This window comes from Pelmatolapia mariae, linkage group LG9 (genome assembly GCF_036321145.2).
Source record: "Pelmatolapia mariae isolate MD_Pm_ZW linkage group LG9, Pm_UMD_F_2, whole genome shotgun sequence".
Lineage (NCBI taxonomy): Eukaryota > Metazoa > Chordata > Actinopteri > Cichliformes > Cichlidae > Pelmatolapia > Pelmatolapia mariae.
The window spans coordinates 9,784,119-9,804,743 of record NC_086235.1 but is presented as its reverse complement, the minus strand read 5'-3'; the positions used below and the strand labels follow the sequence as shown (position 1 = coordinate 9,804,743).

Genomic DNA, 20,625 nt, shown 5'->3' with positions numbered 1-20,625 from the left:
CATCTGCCTTAAAGGCGTGAATAAAGGTTTCTTCAGCCAGGACACGCGAGGGCGTGATATCCCATACTTATGTGTTGTACCGAGTGAATCGACTGAAAGGGAACTTTAGTCTTTATTGACAAGATAGCATCACAGCTGCTGCAGCTTTCTCGGCTGCTGTGATGTGAATCTCCTGTTCCACCACATACCAAAGGTGCTCTAATGGACTGAGGTCTGGTGCATGTGGAGGTCACTGGGTAGAGTGAACTTATTGTCATGTTCAAGAAACCAGCTTGAGATGATCTGACATTTGTGACATGGTATGTTACGTCTGTCATAAACATAACATTTTCATCCAGATAACTGCCGCCCACTGGATATTTTCCCTTCTTTGGATCATTTTATACTCAGATTACCCCCCCCCCCCCCCCCCCCAACAATCATACCACATTCAAAGTCACTTAAATCACCTTTCTTTATTGATCTGATGCTTGGTTTGAACTTCAGCAGGTTGTCTTGGCCGTGTCTACATGCCCAAATGCACTGAGCTGCTGCCACGTGATTGGCTGATTGGATATTTGCGTTCCCAAGCAGTTGAACAGGTGTTCCTGGCTGGTTAGTTCATTTCCAGCTCATATATCTGCTTTATTTCTCATGCAGCAATGAGGAACAAGGCCTTACCTGGCCATGAAACTGCTTCTCACTTATCGTCCAATTATTTTAGAGCCTTTGAACATCATTCCTAAACAGGTAATGGAATACTTTTTCCAATTCCCTTGAATGAAAGGTGAAAGTCTGCACTTCAGTCACATCTCCACTGTGCACATACTCAGGGACCTGACTGTGTCTCTGTGTGTGCTCACTTTCGCCCCCTGGTGTCAGACCAGCAGAGCCTTTCTCTAAAACCACGTGACTTCGGGGAAAAGGAGCGCCTTCATAGACTGAGCCGCAGAACTGAAGAGGAGAAGACAGTCAGTCCGCAGGCACCGCGGAGGAAACACAGCCGAGGTAAACGAAACTTAAATCAACTTCCTTAATTTAACACCTTAGCGTCTATATTTGATTTTTTATAAATATAACATGCGGCGGTGGGAGGATGTTTGCAGCTGCCTTGTTGTTTCCAGAGCAGACTCCATTTAAAAAAAGACCTAATTTTAGAAAGTGTTTGTCTTTCTTTCTTTTCTTTTCTTTTTTAATGTGTGTCGGCTCTGTTTAAAGACCCGGCTTGAACACGAGGCTTGAACTTGGCTTTTTACACGAAAGCAAATCGACCTTTATTCATATTTTTACACATTTCTTATGTCTAATATTGGATGTTTTTGATGTGCCCAGAGTGAAGCTGTGCTATTATTAAAAAATGTGAGGCGGGGTGGGTGTAGGAGGGCATGTTGGGGCAGCTGATCGAAGTTGTTTGTGTTGTTGTTTTGCCACTGGCCCTGAAACTTTGCGGTGTTTTCAGCATTTTTAAAGAAGCAGCGATGGCAGCTGGGAGAATGCGCTCCACTCGCAGACTGCGCTCCTGGATCGTCGAGCAGGTGTGTGTGGCTGTGTATGTGTGTGTGTGCATGAGTGTGAGAGGGAGGCAGGGAGAGGGTAAGGACAAATGAAAGAGTGGGGTGGGGGGGAAGGGAAATAGGAAGAGGAAAAGGGTGATAGAGAGGTCACTAACAAACATATATTCATAACTATGGGGCTGAAAATGACACCAGCAAAAGTTTAACTTTTCTCTTGTTAGAAAATCAGCTGCTATTGCATAATCTGCTTAAGCAAATTGTAGGTCAGCTGTGGAAAAATGCACTTTTCTGTTTCTACTATCATATAAATGTGTTATAGGTGCTTATTGCAACTTTTTATTTTTATAAAACAGTTTAAACCCTTAAAAATGAACTAAAGTCATAAACTGAATATCAGGAAACAGCTGATTTAGGCCACAAAATTCTGTGTATAGTGTAGAAGTGATATCAGCTGAAGTTGAGCTCAGCTGCACTTTCATCAAGTTTATATTTTTTAGATTAGTTGGTTAAGAAATAAACAGATATTGCTCCAATTAAGTGAATGTGTTCTGCTTTTTCTTGATTTCTGACATATATAAGTGAGATCAGTGCAAGTGCAAACTTCACTGTAGCTCTAAACACTCAGTTTCAGGCAGTTCCTTCCACTCTTGGAGCTTTATGAGGTCACAGAGAGCAAATCAGAAGAGAGTTAGCCTGGAGAGAACTAAAACGGCTAGTTTCAGATAGGATAAATTAATGGGGCGCATCAAGGCCCGATATGAGATAAATAAGGATTATTCTGAACTGTTAATCATGCAAAGCTACTTTAGTAGAGTCCAGTAATAAAAATGCTCAGTTCAATTTTATTTATATAGTGCCAAATCACAACATCAGTCGCCTCATGTTGGCTTATATTGTAAGGTAAAGACCCCACAATAATACAGAAACAACCACAACAAACAAATGACCCCCTTTGAGCAAGCACTTGGCAACAGTGGGAAGAAAAAACTCCCGTTTAACAGGAAGAACACCCCCATCAGAACCAGGCTCAAGAAGGGGCAGCCATCTGCTGTGACTGATTGAGGGTGATGAGGGAGAGACAGGTCAAATTCCCCCAAAATAAAGATATAAGTAATTTACGGTGACACAAAAACAATAAAAAAAACAATACAATTGTCAGATCTGATCATTTCAGAAACTAAAGTTTGCATATTTTTGCTTTAAAGGTGGATGATGTTGTGTTTTCTGCAGTATTAGTGAATCTAAAAGTGTTTTTTCTACAAAGAAATGCAGAAGAGGGGGTTGGTTGGCAGCTCTGATTTATGTCTGCAGCAATGTTCCCTCTAATTTTTCATGTGTCTGAGCGAACGCACAAACTCTCTGAGCGGTCCCTTGGACCACTGTGAGCGACATCAGACGTGTGCACTGTGGTCACGCCAGCATCGAATCCATCCAAGTTACATGGTTTATTAAAATAATCAAATTACAGCATTTATGTTAGACTACTTTTAATTAACTACTTTAGCCCACTTACAATGAAAATTAAAAAAAAATCTTGTTCATGACCTGTGTAGTATGTTAACACTATTGGAAGTAAAAATTTTCCAATTTTGAAAACACAACTTTCTTTCTTTCTTTTTTTTTTTTTTTTTTTTTTTTTTTTTTTTTTTATAAAGCTCTGACTTGTATTATGAGTATGAGTCTGTGGTCTGGGAGAGAGTCCTGTAACTCTCTGTCTGCAAAATACAGTATATAATGACCAATGTTGGGCAATTAATTATATAGTTGCTTCTTTAAAAAAGTAACAGAGTTATGCAAACAACAAAGTTTTTTGCAGCTGTTTACCTAAAAATGCAGCTGAGGTGTTTTTTTAAATAAACATTTCAAACTATTTACAGAACAATCAGCTGTTCTGCATCAAATTTGATGCCACACAAATTATTTGTGCCACTCCAAAAAATAATTTCTGTCCACTATGAGATAAAGGAGAACAACAGCCTGATACCTGCAGGCCTGACAACAGGAGATGTATCACTCCTGTAACACCTGTAACATTCAGCAGTCGCCTCATTGTTCTGACACACACAACAAAACTATTGACTACACTACACACTAACTACACAAGATTTGCGTTAAATGTCGCAAATCTCTCACATCTCAAAACACCGCCGTCACTCATAAAACTTCCCCCCTTCCTGAACAACTAAATGCCATGTTGCCATATCATTTTTTGATTGGTGGACATGGTACATTTTTCCACCAATAGGAATGGGTGGGAGTTTTTTTGTTTTGTTTTTGTTCACAGGTAGAGAGTGCTTTCGAGCGTTTTCCTTATAAAACACCGTTTTTACCGTTTCTTCCCGCAGTAAATATAAACAACGATAGTATTCAGGAAGAAAACCAAACACTGCAAATATTTTTATCATAACTCTGGTTTTACGTGGCCTATCAACACAATTTAAAAACTGGCATAAAGTCCACACTTTTTTCCGTCAATTGTTCCGTCTGTCCTGCTCACATCTCCAATGGTTGTACACGTTGTCATTAACGTGGCTTCGCTCCACATCAGCCACACCGCTTTGCTAGCTAGCAAACCGGTGTCATAGGACGCTATGACACATAAGGACGCTGTCATAGCCTGTCAACGACGTTGATTAGCTGCGTATATACGAATGTGAATCGCATTATTGGCTGGACTATGGGATAAGGTGGCATCGTTCTAATCCCATACGGGAGCAGCCAGTCACTTACTGACTAACACTGCAAAACAGAATTGTTAAAGTATTAATTTTAATTTCAATTCAGGTTAGATTTTTTTTCTGTGTGCAACGCAGATTTTCTGTGCGCAGAGACCGTGCCAGCAGTGCGCAATTGCGCACACGCGCAGCTTAGAGGGAACATTGGTCTGCAGGTATTCAGCTTTAGGTGAAATTCAGGAAAACTATAGGTTTCTCAAACTTCGCTGTCTTTTTTGGTTTGTTTCAGGTCAGCAGTGGGAAATATCCAGGGCTGGTGTGGGATGACGAGGCCAAAACCATGTTCCGCATTCCCTGGAAGCACGCGGGGAAGCAGGACTTCCGCAAAGATGAAGACGCCGCGATCTTCAAGGTAGCTCTTGAAATTCTCAAGATTTGCTTTAAATGCCACAAATCTTGTGTGCTTTAAATCTCTGAGATTGCCATCGCTGTCCTCCCCAGGCGTGGGCAGAGTTCAAGGGGAAGCTGACAGATGGGGGCCAGGACAACCCGGCCGCTTGGAAGACCCGTCTGCGCTGCGCCCTCAACAAGAGTCCTGAGTTTAAGGAGGTGATGGACCGAGCCCAGCTGGACATCTCAGAACCGTACAAGGTGTACCGCCTGGTCCCCATCAGCGAGCAAGGTGAGACTTGACGTACCTACTCAGCATGCTCTGGCTAGGTCATAGTACGACTTAGTTATACCTCAGCGGCAAAGCATTTGACTTACCTCAAACCTGATAACCTCAATGACAAAATCAGTCTCGTGGTCACACGAAGGTGGTTAAGTCAACCAAAAACTTCCCAGTGGGTCACATGAGGGCACAGGAGGCAGGACAGACATGTGACAGCAATTACAAAAACGTACATGTGAAGACCAGGCGAGGCCCGAATATGCAGTGTAAAGACGCTGAATTCATTAATGTAGCCATGATATCTTCTGCCAGGGTAGAAATGGGATGTTTTTCTGTAAGAGCTCTGATAGTTGTTCACACTTCACTGGCTCAGATGTCTTCCATCTCAAGATATCTGTATTTCATTAAAAATAACTGCTGTTTAAGCTTCATTAGCTCACAGTCTAACACGAACAGCCCGGTTTCACTCCAGAACAATGCAGGCACACCAGCGCACAAGGACCCGTTGTGGTGGGAATTCAAAGCAGCACCATAAATTATACCGCTGCCTTGTTTTACGAAACCAGGAACAAAGTACAATATTTGAAAACTCTCAGTAGGTTTAAGACACAATACAGCCCGAAAGCAGTGAAGCAGGCTGGGAGTGTGCGTGAGAGAAAGAGTGTAGCGTTAAAAAGTCTTGTATATATGCTTTAAAAGGTCAGTAAGGCTGGAAAAGCTGGCAAAAATGTTGAATGTCAAAGTTCCTGGTGTCCCTGCTCGATGATGAAGAATAGATCTAAACTACTCCTAAATCAATGTGAAGGGTTGGTGAAGGTATTTTTGTAGAGCATGTAACATAGTTTTATAGTTTTTTCAGAATTGTTGAAAATTTTATACAAGATCAGCTAGCATGCAGCTTAGGCTCCCTGATTTAGTATAAACTTTGCGTATTTGATATAATCTCTGAGCCATCAGAGTCTTAAGAGGGTCTCTAAGACTACAGACTCTCTACCTACACGATGGGGTCGGGAAGTGGTGACCCTTTTTCTGAGAACTGTTAGGTCACTAAGTGGTGGGTGCCGGTGTGCGTTGATCGCTTATCTGGAGCAGGTGTGGTTTGCAGCATATGCTAGCATGGCACTGTGGCCCGGTAATGCTAGAGTCCCACAAATAAGAAGGTTGCAGCGAGATTTCAGATATGCAGATATGCAATCTCACTGCTTTGAAATATCTGCAACCACTTGAGTCAGTGGGTGATGAAGTCAGTCTGCATTCAGTTTACAGCTGAGTGGGGTCAAGTTGGCATTTACACACAATATCTGTGTTATTGTGTGCAATTGTTTCCTCTCTTGCAAAGAGTCATGTAACAAATAATTTGCCCTCATTGGTGCAGACTGACTCAGTCTGATTGCAGCATGTTGGCAGTCTGTCTGTGTTTATACATTAAGACGGTGATTACATGGAAACCAGCTGATTCACAGTGATTGCAGTCAGTCGGACTGTTTGTTTGGAGACAGGTTGCCTCCCACCAGGTGATCTGTGTAATCGCCTTGTTATTACAGTTATTAAAAACCCAGAGGTTAAGGTTATTGGAACCTCTGGTCAGCAGATGCCAGATGCAAAAAAATTCAATGCAATCGCCTGGCAACCACCGATTTTTCCCAGCCACGATGTTCCTGTCCTAATTTCACTTAATGCAACTGAGCCAAAAAGACGTGACTCACCCTTATAAGAATGTACATCCAGGGTTAAACACAAAGTTAGCATGATAAGCTTCAAATCCTGCTACATAGTACCAGCCTGTGATGATCGTGGCAGGTAAACTGATAGCTCAGTTGTAATGTAGGGCAGACCTGCACTCACTCACACAGTCACATGGTCAGCTTCCCTCTGCGAGGTTGGATTTTTATCTCAAGATAATGAGCCGCAGTCTTTGCGTCACTTTAACAGCCAAAAAATAAACTGACTTAATCCTGACCTCTCTGAGTCAGACTGGTGAACTCTAGCACATTTAAAGCAGGTAGTATGGGAATATTTGTAACTCCTCAGGGTTCGTATTTAGTCATGATGGGGGTTAACCTACAAACCCATTCTGTTTGCAATACACTTTCACAACAGTCTGTTGCATTTAACACAACAGTGGATGTTTGCCTGGCTGCCACTTAAAACTGTTCCAGTTATTGATTCAGAAGTAAAAACAGTTCATGTGCTTTGCCACGCCTGTGCATGCTCATTAAACTGTAGGGTGAGATGAGCAACTGCAGGCCGGCGATGTCTCAAAATGCAGCAGCTCTTTTTCTAAGAAACAGAAACCTCAGGAAGCACATGACGACAGCATCTGCCTCTTCAGGCTGCAGACGCACAGATCCAGCACGTTGATTGGTTGGTTACATCTCAGAGATCGTGTGAAGATTAAGGAAAGATGAACTAAAACTTGATTCCTCTCACTTTTAGTAAATGCAGTTAGTCAGTTTCTTCTGCTCTTAATGTGGAGGAGCTTTGTAGCTTTTATTCTGAAAGCTACAGTTACCAAGCACTTGACTAACAGCTCTGCCATCAATTCTGCTTTTACAAAGACTTATTTTTTTCAGCTTTTCTTTATCATCATAACACCTCATAAATACTGGATTAAACTATTACTATTATACATGAACCGGTCAGAATATTAGGAACACCCAGAAGCCCACCATCACTAACTACAAACTCGATAATTAACGTGAACGAACTGAAAAATTGGATCTAAAAGTTTCCCATGGCTGATGGTAACGTGTTTACAGTTTTGCCCGACTGTTAGCAGGGCTGGCATTGCCGCTGCTGAAAGTTGATGCCGGGTTTATAGCTTAATAGCTCCTCTGTTTGAGAGAGTTGAATATTTAATCTGTCAGCAGGACGTCACAGACCATCAGAAATACTCTGATAAGTTTATCAGCAGCAGCCAGCAAACTTAATGTTATATGTGCTGCAAAAACAGCCTTTAGTTTTCAGCTGGTTTTAGAAGCTCGTCCCTGCAAGACTTTTTAAAACTAGCAGAAAAAATTTTATATAATATAATTTTAAACTTCAGGAGTGACACCGAAGCAAACCTAAGCAAGAACTGAAGGAAGGGTAATCAAATGTATGTATATAGGTTTTCTTTGTTGTTGTGGTCGACATTGTTCTCCATTTTTAAAGGTTTGATTCACTAAAATAATTAGAGTAACCTTTATTTACATCAGAGAAATGAATGTAAACATATTACATATAAATGTGGTTTTAATCAGAGTGTTTATCTGCTGTGGGTGCTGCCCACTCACAGGATTTCTGTTTGATTTCAGATTAACAGTAGATGAGAAAATGGAGGTTTAGCTGCGTTGGGTGTTGCAGAGTAAATGTTGCACAATGTGCCTGCAGAAACTGGTGAACTTTCATCTCTATTAGCGCCCTGTTAGTCTGATCACCACTTCCACCTTTTCTGCAGCGTTAAGCCCTCTCGCTGTTTATTTCTCTCACACCTCTCTTTTTTTTTTAAGTGTCCGTGCTTTTGAACCCTCTGACTCTTGACCTATTTTCTGCTGCTTTGCCTGTTTAATGTCATAAAAATGCAAAACAAATATGTTAAATGTAGGCCGAAGGGTATTTAAAGCTCTGCCGTGCCCTCTGCTCTCGCTGTGTTGCTGATGTTTGTCTGTTTCCAGGGAGAAATACCTGGATTCTAGTCTGGATTTATGACCATCTTTTCTTCTGATAATCTCCTGCACTTTGGTCTTTGCGTGAACTTTATCTGTATTTAAGTTATTTTTTTTTCAACTTTTCTTTACTTTAGATTTTATTTTAATCACTGGAAAGTCTTAAAAAGTAAATAAGACATGCAACACAATCAGTCACATGTTAAAACAGAGAAACATACATTATTAAACACACGTTAAAAGCCTATAAATCAGAGACATGACAGAGATGGAGATGGATGGAGAAGGAAAATACTTAGAAAGAAGTTCCTCTATTAGTCATTGTGTGTAGTTCTGCTGTGTCTTATTGGTTCTGTAAAAAATGATAATAAAAAATAAATATATTTTAAAACATCTGCTTTTGATTTTAAGCCAAAAAAAATCATCAGTAACTTTCTTTCCAGATGTCTGACTTCTTTTATAAAATTCATACTTGGACCTTAAAGTTATTAGTTATATATTTTAACTGTTTAAACAGTTCCTCTGCTGCTTAACCAGGTTCAGATTAATTATTTTTACTTTCTTTAACCTTCATTTAATCAGCAAGTTCAAACACTTTGAAGTTACATCTGTTTTGTAAGATTGCTCCGGGTCAGGATAAGGTAACTTTGCATATTTCATTTTGATAGCAGGAGAAACTGGAGCGTCGCTGTCAAAAACATGCAAATTCCGCACAGTACCCGGCCACCGCGCTGCTAAATACTGATTCAGTTACTGCTATCAGGGCTGCTGCTCACAGATGTTTTCAATAAACGGTCAGTTTGTCAGTCGATAAACTGGTTGGTCCCCGAGATTTACAAAAAGAGACATGAATGTGGCAGCTGGTGCTCAGGAGGCACAGTGGGTATCTCTGTTATTTGGGAGGTCTGCAATTTGATGCCTGGGTCCTCCAGCCTGCACGTTAAAGTCATCTGGGGTGATATACTGACACTTGATTCCTGAATTATGCTTCAGCGGGCAATCTACGCGTAACCTGATGCACACTTTTATAGGAATGTAACCACGTGTCGGGTCGATGCAGCGAAGGATTAAGAGGCGTCTAAATCAAACTTGAGTTGCCTCTGAGGCATCAAAAAAAGCACTTGTGTGAAATGGTGTACTAGAAATTTCTTCAGGCAGAACGGCACCAATTCTGGTACCACACAGTCCTCAGGAAATATGTGAGATTGCCAAAATAAAAGCCCCCAGTTATTTATAGAGATTTATCATCATGCTTTAGGGCTGGGGTGTCAAACTCCAGTCCTCGAGAGCTACTGTCCTGCAGCTTTTAGATGCATCCCTACTCCAACACAGCTGAATCAAATGGTTGGATTACCTCTTCAGCATGCAAACAAGTTTTGCAAAGGTCTGATAACAAGCCATTCATTTGATTCTGGTGTGTCAGAACAAGGATGTGTCTAAAAGCTGCAGGACAGTAGCTCTCGAGGGCTGGAGTTGGAGACTCCTGCTTTAGGGTGCCAACCCCATGTGGCGGCGCTCTCACATAAAGTATCAATCACAGCCTTGCAGGATTTAGGCTAAATAACATTTTATGTTAAATGTGCATCCTGGCATTTAAGGAGCTGTACATTTTTTCTTCATTTTCATCTACAGAGCTACTAAAATAAGGCTTCTCCCCTGAATTGGCTCTTCCTGCAGCCTGTTGTAGCCACAGTTATGTACATTATGCTCATGCATGCAATGACCGGAGCCAGTGATTTATAACTTAAGAGTAATCATTTGATCATTACACTTTTTCACTTATAAAATCTCTAAATATTTACTTCACGGCACTAGGACCAGTGGAAAAACAAAGCCCGACATTTGGGAAGCTCAAACCATCGAATGCTTCCCCATCAATTAAGGTGGCACTCTGGTGACATAGCATGGGGAAGTACTGACAAAAACACAATATAGCTGATTTAAATGTCAGTAAATCCATCTGTTCTGTATCTTTTCTTCATTTTCTCAGCATGAGACTTTGTAAAACTAGATTTTGTGGTTCGCTTAAAGGGCTGCAGAAGACCAGTGCGACTCACTTTGCATTATTGTCGTATTTTAAAGCTGCTATAAAAATAAACTGTCTGTGCATCACCATTCAGAGGTCAAAGTACAAACATGACGGAGCCTGACGGAGTTTATCTTTGGTTATTATTTTGGTAATTACATGGAAAATAAAATAAACGTCTGCAGAGCTCTTTGTTTGCTAGTTCTAGTGAGGACATTTGCCTTAATCAAAGACTTTTTATTTTGCCAAATGAGTAAAGTTCTCGTGGAAGCAACGAGACCGAAGAGCACTAAAACGACTCAAAAGTAAAAGCAGCTGATTGTTTTCAGCTGCTTCACGAGTGTTTCCTCTGTGTGCGTTTAGGTGTGGTGGTGCCTGAAAAGAAGAGCAGAGAAAAAGCCTCCAGGAGGTCGAAAAGGAGGAGAAGCGATTCAGACAGCGACGACGCCATAGATGACAAACAGATAAAGAGGGAAGAAGCCACGTCTCAGCTGGTGAGTTTATCAGGATGTGGGGCGTGTGCCGAGTCATTTCAGCCTCATTATTTGCTCCGAGATAGGAGAGCATCTGATAGCAGCATGAAGTCCTGCAGTATCAAACGCTGTTTGCCATTTCTGTGTAGTTTGAATTATAGATGTTGGTATAATGGATTGCTTCCTGCTTGCTGGAGCTCAGCTAATCTGAGCATCTGAGAGGCAAATTAACAGTGACTTAAAAGCTGCGCAGCATAAACAGCATAATTGAAGTGAACGGAATTGAAGTTCATAAATACTGATAAAAAATTTTTTTGTCTGATTCTCAGTCTGTGGAGGAAAGCCCCGTCCAGACGGAGGAGCCCACTCAGTGCACCTTCATTCAGACGGACTGTGAGTTTAACTGTCTTTGTAATCTCATTACTTCTTCGTAATCTGTAGTTTTTCTTGTGTATAGAGTTAGCGATGGGAGGAGGAGTATCCTATGATTTCCCCTCACATTTGTTCTCTTTTCCATCTAAAAGAAGTTGAATCGTGATCTCCGGCTTCCTCAAATGTAAACAATGAGCTAATCCTCCATTTGACACTGTTGAAGACTTTGCCTCTAGCCCACACTTTTAAAATATTTTCTCAGAAACTTGTTTACACCACTGGAAAAAAAGGTATTTTTTTGTCATTCGTAAATCAAAATTTTAGGTTATTGAGTCCAAATTTGGACTCAATAACCTGAAATTTCAAGTTCTTTCCTCGGTTTCAAGTAATTTCATCAGTAGTTCGAGAGACATAACTACACGAAACTTTGACTTACGAATGGCAAAAATTGGTTTAAAGTTTTTTTTCACTGGTGGAAATAAGTTTCCATATTTCACACTTTAAAAAAAAACTTTGGCGGAGGATCTAAAATTTGAGCCAAAGGGACAAATTTCCTTTCTGTTTGAGTCCGTTTTTTCCTGTGATCCTGTGAGGCTGCAGTCACTGGTCAGTCTTTGCTTTGTAAAAATCATATTTGCACTTCGAGGACGAGCAGGTCTGTCACTGCCTCTGAAATCAGGTCATGTCCGAGGAGAAATCTAATCGCTGACCTTGGGTCGGGTAATTTTATTTATACGCCACATGTCATAGCACGTATACAGGTGTCAGTGTGCTTAAAACTAAAAACATAAAAACCTGTGTAGGTCTGCTGTGCCTTAAGGCAGTAAAAACTAAACAAACTTTACAAAGAAGTAAAATACAAGCCTACACACACATTGTGAAGCAAATGGATTACTGCAGTGTAACCTTGTGTTCTTATTTCATCATGTGTTTACATTTCAACTAACAAATCAAACTCACAGGCGACCAAAAGAAGCCGCTGATGTAACTGTTTTATGTCCCTTCAGCGGTCGATGAGATCAGGTTGGACGTGCGGATTGAGGAGAGTGTGACCGCTCCTGTAGGAGGTAATAAAGCATTTACAGCTGAGCAGGCTGTGATATGCAGGGTTCAGAGTCATGAACCCAGTCACGACCTGCTGTGAAAACACTGAGTATGGTTTTGTTGGCTCGAGAAGATAACGACTCCTCTGTCTCCATCTCTACAGCCCAGGACTCCTTCAATGTGGCAGTTTACTATTTAGGACAGGAGGTGCTCAAACGTCAGATTCAGGGCACCGATGTGCGGATAACGTACCCGCCCTCCTCGCTTATTCCCCCCACGCCAGCTGCCCTGAAAGCCAGGTTCCCACGCATCCCGCTACCCGAGCCGCCCTCCACGTTGCCGGCCGGTCCGGAGCTGCAGGCCCTCTTCACCCTACTCCCCTTCATGGAGAAAGGGGTGGTGCTGACCTCCACTCCGCAGGGAGTTTACGGCAAGAGGTTCTGCCAGGGGCGGGTCTTCTGGACGGGGCCGCACACGACCATGCCGGACCTGCACAAGATGGAGCGAAACACAGAGCCGGTGCTCCTTTTCAATAAAGAAATCTTTAAGCAACGTAAGTCAGAAATGAGCATGCAAATATTTGTTAACAGCCCTGCCAGATGCTGCAGAACAAATTATCACACAGATGTTATCACAGCAAAAGCATGAATGTCTGCGCAGTGAAGCTAATATGTACTCTGCAGGAAAAAAGGAACTCACCAGGACTTTAATCAAAATATGTCATTAGTTTTTTGAATTAGGGTTTATTAACTGAAGTATCACAAACTCATTGCGTCACTGTTTTATGAACTAAGTGTGTTTTTGCCACCAAAACATGGTTTGGCGCCAGTCTGCAGCTGTGATTGGATAATTGACGGCATATCCAGGATCATTTTCCTCTAATGCACTGCTGACATGGTTAGCTCACGATAGATAATGACACTGCTATCATATTGCCTGTCATATTTCTTGTTAATGGACAAAACCGTTGCCTGGTGCTTGTCTGGGCAGCAGTCTAACCAGAGATGCCCGCGTCTTCCTCTTCCTGTCCAGCTCTCCTTTGAGGAAATACAGAAGCCTTTCAAACACAGCAGATGCACATAATCTCTGCAGCATGTCATCCTCCCATTTGGACACATGCCATACCAAGCAGCAGCTTTAGTCTGACTCCAGGAGAACGCCGTTTACGTGTCTCCAACACGGCTTTGTTCTTAAACTAGGAGTGTTCGGGATCTTTTATTTTGAAAAGCTGCTAATTCAGTTCTGTGTTTGACTTGTCGCATTCCTTACCTGCTCTGTGCAGCTTGACCTGACTACAGGAAAAAATAAAAACATTTAAAAATAGTGCAGTTTTCAGCAACGTGAAGTGGAGGGCTGCTCCTGAACGGTGTTACAGGCTGGTACGTCCCTGGGAATACGTGTCTCCCAAATAACTCAGATGAAACCAGCTCATGGCGATAGGTGAGGGTAGGAATGCAGGGCGAGCAGTAAATCAGCAGCTTTCCCTTCATTCTCAGCTCTTTCTTTACCGTAGCAGGCCATCAATCCTCCCACACTTGGAAACACAATACGCATGTTCAGTATACATCTGGCAGCACTGTTTAAGACTGAAAAATGAATGTTAAGTGCATATTATTTTTTAATTTTAAAGATTTTTAGTGATAATAAGGTCTAATCTTCAAAAAAAATAGTTTTTGGTCGAAATTGTCCATCTGGAATCTTGATTTTAAATATCATGAGCGAAGATTCACTCATTCACTGTAGGGCTGTTTTTTGCCTGAGCTGATAACTTACATGAAGTGCTAATAAACACCCGCCCCCCCTTCCCTCCTCAACCATCAGAGTTGGACCACTTCCGTACAAATGGCGGCGAGCCTCCCCAGTGTGGCTTCACCCTGTGTTTTGGAGAAGAGCTGAGTAACTCAGAGGACCCTTCCAAAAAGCTGATCATTGTTCAGGTAAACCACACACACTCAGCAGTATGTTTTTTCTGTGGTGGGGATTTACCAGGGAATTTTGGGTAAACCACACACTGCCTGGATTATTGAAAACTGTAACTAGAGAAAAGTTTCCATTCTTTGTCCTTTAATTGTCACCAGTATTCATTTTTCTACACGAGTTTCCTTTAAATCATCCTTCAGGTGCTGGGATTGTTACTCACATGTGATTTTAGTGACACCTAACTTATTTATTCTTCTGTAACAATTTGTGCTTAACTGGTGCCCTCTTCCCTGCTCTCCTTTTTGTGATTCGTTAAAGTGTACTTGCACACTCCTCATCCAAAAGCTCAGGGTTTACACTGCGCTGAATCCCCCATTTTTGGCTCTCTGTGATGTCAGAGAGGGGCTAGCCCTCATAACTGGTTATATCAGGCACAGAAACCCCCACCCACATGCTGTTCAAACCTTCTGCTTGTGGGGGGAAGCCAATCAGCTGAAAGGGAAGCGTTAAAACTAGTTTTAAAATTCATTTTAGGGACCTTTAAATGTGGAGAAATCCGCAGCTCCAACACAGGAGATCTGAGTAACTAACAAAAACTACCTTCACTACTCTCTCCTCTACAGATTACTTTACGATGGGAACAACGGCAGGTCCAGAACGCTCAGTCCGTCTGATTTCAGTAAATGGTAAAAACTGCCTTTACTGCTCTTTCCTCTGCAGATCACTCTACCGTGGGAAGAACAGCAGGTACAGAACGCTCAGTCCATCTTTGAATCCATCACCATCCTCCAGTCTCTGGCCAGCCAGTCCCCGCTGGGAGAAATAACCCTGAACCTCGTCACGGTGCCTTCGCCAACCAACGAGAGCATCGGCTGCGGGACTTTCTAAGCACTTTGATGGGTGGCATTTGAAAAATGAGACACATTTCCCCCTTATTATAAATCCGACAGCTAGAAGGAGTTTTTTCTTTTATTATTCTAATTAAGACAGATTATAATAAGATATCAAAACAGGAACCTGCAGTTATTTTCTGTGTCAATTGTTTGTTTTTTTCATATTGCCCAAACTTGTTGCACAGAAACGGATGCATAGCATTTAAGAGAAATAGGAAATCAAATGGTGAACTAATATAAAGGGGACCTATTCTGCTTTTCCTTATTTTTTGCCACAGTGGTCAAAACCCATATGAAACAAGTTTGACAAACTCAGTTTCAAACAAGAGTAGATTTACCCAATACTGTCATATTACACACATAGTTTTGACCGTTGGCACAGAAACAGCCCTCACTGGAAACAGGAACTGCAGGTTCCTGTTTCCAAACGTTTAAGAGGGGCAGCCAATCAGAAAAAAAGCTGGCTTGAAGAGGGAGGAGCATTTGGATAAGAGGGTGGAGTGACTAAAACTGTAGCACAGACTTGTGCCTCACAACAGGCTGTATTCTTTATCAGACAATAGCATCAACAATGTTAAAAATGCTAAGAGAACAAAAGATCGCGTTTACAGGAGAAACTTTCCATTCAGACTAAAATACTTTTTGTCTCAGGCTGTTTTTATACTTTCAGGTGCTGTAAAGCTGAGAATTTTAACACGGGGATTGACTCCCTTTTGTAACCAGCAGCCTCAAGTGGCCATTAAAGAAACTGCACCTTTTGACGCTGCTGCAAGGCGTCCTGTAAAACAAATAGGACTTATTTTGAACTGTGAATCATGCAAAGCTCCCAGAGTAAAAACAGAGTTGGAAATAAACATTAATAGGTCCCCTTTAATATCAGTTTTGGGGTGCACCTTCTTTTTCATTTTAGATATTAGTTAGTGTACTGGAAACACTACATGAAAGCCAACACTTGGAAGCTTTTTATACTCATCGTGCATCTCAGAATGTGATGTAAGCAGCATGCCGATCAGAGCTGAGCAATCATCTTCCTGTAAATTCCTCTCATTAACTACTGGGTCATTTTAGATATTATAAGTCTATTGTTTTGGTTAGGGATTGGGGGTGGGGGGTCATTTGGAGCCATTTAGTACTGTAGACACTGCTTAAGTTGTGTTGATGAAAATTGTTTATACCACAGGACTAGATAGAAGTTTCACTGTACAATCAAAGGAAAAAAAAGCATCATAATAGCCTGTAGTAGTTCAGTAGACTATTTTGTAAAGCACCTTTATCTTTACTATATATGCCGTCAAGTCTTTTCAGATCCAGTGCAGATGTGTCCTTTATACCATTAGGGTTTTGTAGTTAAAAACATGAGTACTCTTTTTTTTTTTTTTTTTTACAAATGTGTCTTAAATGGTCGTCTTTTAATAGACAAAAACTGAAACTGGAGATGAGAAAGGAGCGTGTCACCCTGGAGCAGGTCAGTCAGGAATATCACATTCAGCGCATTTATTTTTTAACCATTTACTGTGAGAAACTTGCCCGATTTACATGAGTGTGCTGTTAGACAGCTGCACCGTTTTAATCATTTTGAATGCCTGTTAACAGTTAAACTTTCAGACTCTATTGCAGCTTTTCTTTGGGGGTTTGTGAAGGACGAACAAAACACACAAAACACACATTTCAATACAAAAGTTCTGCAGTGAACACAGGGAGGAGAAGCTCTGAATATTTGGCTTATTGAGAGTGTAAGGCAGCCTCAGTTTGACACGTTGTAAGGCAGGTTTCCCAAACTTGCAACACATTGTTCCTCTTTCCTGAAGTTAATATGATTTAGAAGAAATTTCCTCTAGACACATATGTTATTTTTGTAGCGCCTGCTGCAGAAGTTTGGCAGGTATTTGCTGAACAGCAAATAACAAGAACAGCTGCAAAAACACGCTTTAATTGAGGATTTAAGGTAACAACACAGAATAAAGACACTAAACAGTATAAACTTTGACAGGGAGTTTATTTGAATGGTCAACTGTTATATTTGTAATTTCATTCAAGTTCACAACTCTATTTAACCAGTTCTTTACAGTATAAGTGCCCGCACGAGGCATTAAAGTCTTAACAAACACATCTGCACAGTGTTAAATAAAGGGTGGATGTATCCCCCCCCCCCATTTTATTTTTAATATATTACTTTAAGTCTTCCCAAAGTCAAAAACACAAACTTGAGAGTTCCTTTTAAATCAAACCTAATGAAAAACAAATATTTTGAGCTTCATCTAGCTTGATATTTACTGCAGGATTTTAGTATTGTAAGGCATTTTTGTCCTTTTGTCCATCCTGTTTCATGTATTGTTTGCTGGAATCATACTAATGCATAAACTAAGGGAAAGAGGGGGAACATATCTATGTGTTGTAGTAGTGTTAGAGGAGGACTTTAAGGTGGAAGTGTCCTTTAAATGAGCAGGGTATTGGGATGGACCACAAGGCACACTCTGGGGTTGGGCGGGAAACTAGTGAGATGTAAATATTGTTATTTATGCATATATGTCCTTGTTCACTCGGAAAAAATAAACGTGTCCTTAAACTCGGTGTCGAGTGTGCGTTGTTCTGTAAAAATCACATTTGTGCAGAAAAAGTGATGTTACTCTTCAGTCTAGATGTTTCCGTTGGCCGGCGAGGCGAGCTCCTCTATCTTGGTGTTAAGTTTCTGATTGGTCCAGTCTTTTGTGATGTCGTCCAGGTGGCTGTCAAAATCCACCAATAGCGTGTGATCACCTGACTCCATCATCTGGCTCGCTATGGCCCGAGTCTCCTCCCACTGTCTCAGCATTATCCTGAACAGGACAGAGGAAAAAAGGAACAGCCGAGTGTGGTTTTCAGACAAAATTCAGGCGCAAAAAAAAAAGAAATTAAAAGATTTCGTGAGGCTTAAAAACAGACGTGCTGCTCAGCTTTCACAGCGTGTCCCACATAAACGTGCAGTTTGCTGGGATCTGGTCATTCATGCTCTTACGTGTGTTTGTCTTTGAGTATCCATCTCGAATCTTTGCGCTCGTACATCACGATGGGAGGAACCCGATAGTCTGGAGACATCTTACTGCCATCAAGCTGTAAGAAAAAAATAAAAAATCATCCTGAACTACTTTATTAAACAGACAGCACAGCTAAGCTTAACTTATTTCTGAAAACCTGCTTGCCAGCAATAAAAAACTATGTCCAGGTTAAACCAGCAGGTAAGAGAAAGCCGATAAAACAATTTTACTTCTGTTTTTCTTACCATTAATAAAACTGCATTGTCAAACTGCTCTGCAATCTTATCGGCGATCTTCAGCGCACACGGTGTCGGGCTGCCGAGTAGAAAACATAAAAACATGTTAAACAGAAACTCCTGAGACCACACGCCTCCACCAAAGCTGCAAAGTTACAGAAGGATGCCATATCTTTCTTGAGAATATCATTTTGATATGTATGAAGATCCAGTTTATTCATTCCAAAGCTAACTTTCCTGCCTGAAAACTGACAAAAGGTAACCCTTTAATTTCTTTTTTGAACTGAGAGGTTTCTGTATGATTTCAGATTTTTAAAATGGTCTTTTTACATCTTGTTTTAGTTTTTATTTAATAACCTTTTCGTGCTGGTTTTCCCATCTAGACAGATGTGCTGAGCTGTAAAGTGTTACTGCATGAGGTACGAAAGGCCAAATGTCCAGCTTTGCCGCATCTCAAAACAAAAAACAGGGTTCAAATGAAAACCTCTTTAGTGACACGAAGCTTTGGAAACTTACCTGTTATCAGACACGCAGGCGTTGGCTTGGTAATATCCCACTATCCTCTGCTGAGTCTGTGAACACCAAACATCCACCTGGAAGGAGGAGAGCACCCACCCGCCACTTTTAAACTTCACTTAACGCTGATGCAAGTTATAAATTCTTAATAACTTTGTAGCTTGGTCCAGAATATCTGACTGCAGGGTTTTATGCCTTCACAATAAACAATGACGAGGAGTCTTTAAGGTGTTTTTGCTTCTCAAGGATCAGAGCTCCAGACTGTGGTGCTATTAAACAAAATCGTGAGGGCAGAAAAACACCTGTGAGCACCTGTGTAAGGGCCAGCTGGGTGATAGGAGCCAGGGGCAGGTGGGAGTGAAGCAACGGGACACAGTCAGTCACGCAAACAGCGCCACCTGTCGGGCTGGACGACAACAGCAGGCCATTGATGCTACAGCGAGGAAAGAGGCAGGCGTGCAGGTACATCTTCACGTAAGCGCGACAGGACAGCTCCACCTCGCCCATAGTGTCCGCTGCGGGGAGATAAGAGCACAGAAGGACTGAAAACTGGCCACAGAGGACCGAGGCTAGCGGGAGAAGCACTGATGAGACACATAACAAAGGGCTGTCGTTAATAATGTCGCTGAATTTATCGAAAAGCAGGAGGAAAAACGTCCGCAAGTGGCTTGTTGCTCAATGAGCTGCCAACCGGCTACACTGAATGTGAGCATTAGCATCCAAGCTAACCAAGCAGAGAATTTAATTCCGCCTTACCTGAGTGGGAATATTAGTAAACACCAAACTCTACAGCTTCAAACTGGAAATATTAAATTAGGCTTTGCACGCAACTGTTGACACGGGCTTTTAAAAAACAAACCCAATTCACTTGACAGATAGATGAAGAGCGTCTGAACGGCTGCTTTTGGTCCCGCCTACATGTCTTAAATGTAATTACCTGATTGGCTAAGAGATGAAGGCTTTGTAATCCGGTTCGAGATAGAAGATGCCAATCATTTCGTCAGGAGTTCAACGTAAACACGACTGTGTATACGCTTTACGGTAGTGCGTCCTCTAGTGAAGAGGATGACCGAGGGGATAAAAAAAATAGGTGTGTGTGTAAAAAAAAGTAAAGCTATATCAAGTACAATCAGGGGCGGATCTAGAGAATTTTTTTTAGTGTGGCATGAGGGTGGCAAAGAAATCAAATGGGGTGGCAAAATCAAAGCCTTTTTTTTCCCCCAAACACATACGCAGGTGGTTACATATGGTTAAAATGATTCAAATGCAGTAAGTATACACGTTTTTCATATAAATATAGTCTATAACTTAATTATTGTCTGTAGCCCACATAATTACACACTTTACATAAAACATGTGAGTTTTGATTTTATGTACTGTATAGCCTGTATAATAAATAAATATGTAGCCCAATAAGTATAGAATCCAGAAAGCTACACAACATGGAGCGGTTCATTTACAAACACAAGTCTAACTTAAGTTTCACTGTTTTTTGTTAGAAAACAATCACATTGTTACATGCTTAAATTACACAAAATGTCAGAAATCTGCACTGTCATGAATTAAAATTGAAACCTAATTTTTCATGATTTGTTGGATTAACCCACTGAGGTCTGAAATACAACCGGCCATTTTTGACTCCT

At 41.3% G+C, this 20,625-nt stretch overlaps 2 protein-coding genes across 2 annotated transcripts; one reads left to right on the top strand and one right to left on the bottom strand.

Moving 5' to 3' along the window:
- The first annotated feature begins 900 nt into the window (after positions 1-900).
- Positions 901-16,460, top strand: irf9 (interferon regulatory factor 9). The gene is made up of 10 exons (XM_063483168.1): positions 901-987; positions 1,439-1,514; positions 4,458-4,580; positions 4,670-4,850; positions 10,878-11,008; positions 11,317-11,380; positions 12,367-12,426; positions 12,567-12,956; positions 14,225-14,340; positions 15,044-16,460. The coding sequence occupies exons 2-10, from the start codon at positions 1,458-1,460 to the stop codon at positions 15,209-15,211; spliced, it is 1,290 nt and encodes a 429-aa protein (XP_063339238.1). The 5' UTR covers positions 901-987; positions 1,439-1,457; the 3' UTR covers positions 15,212-16,460.
- A 116-nt stretch (positions 16,461-16,576) lies between these two features.
- On the bottom strand, positions 16,577-19,890 carry emc9 (ER membrane protein complex subunit 9). Its single transcript, XM_063483169.1, has 6 exons — positions 19,739-19,890; positions 19,295-19,497; positions 18,983-19,059; positions 18,476-18,545; positions 18,212-18,306; positions 16,577-18,032 (listed from the first exon to the last, which is right to left on the bottom strand). The coding sequence occupies exons 2-6, from the start codon at positions 19,487-19,489 to the stop codon at positions 17,852-17,854; spliced, it is 618 nt and encodes a 205-aa protein (XP_063339239.1). The 5' UTR covers positions 19,490-19,497; positions 19,739-19,890; the 3' UTR covers positions 16,577-17,851.
- Positions 19,891-20,625: the final 735 nt, after the last annotated feature.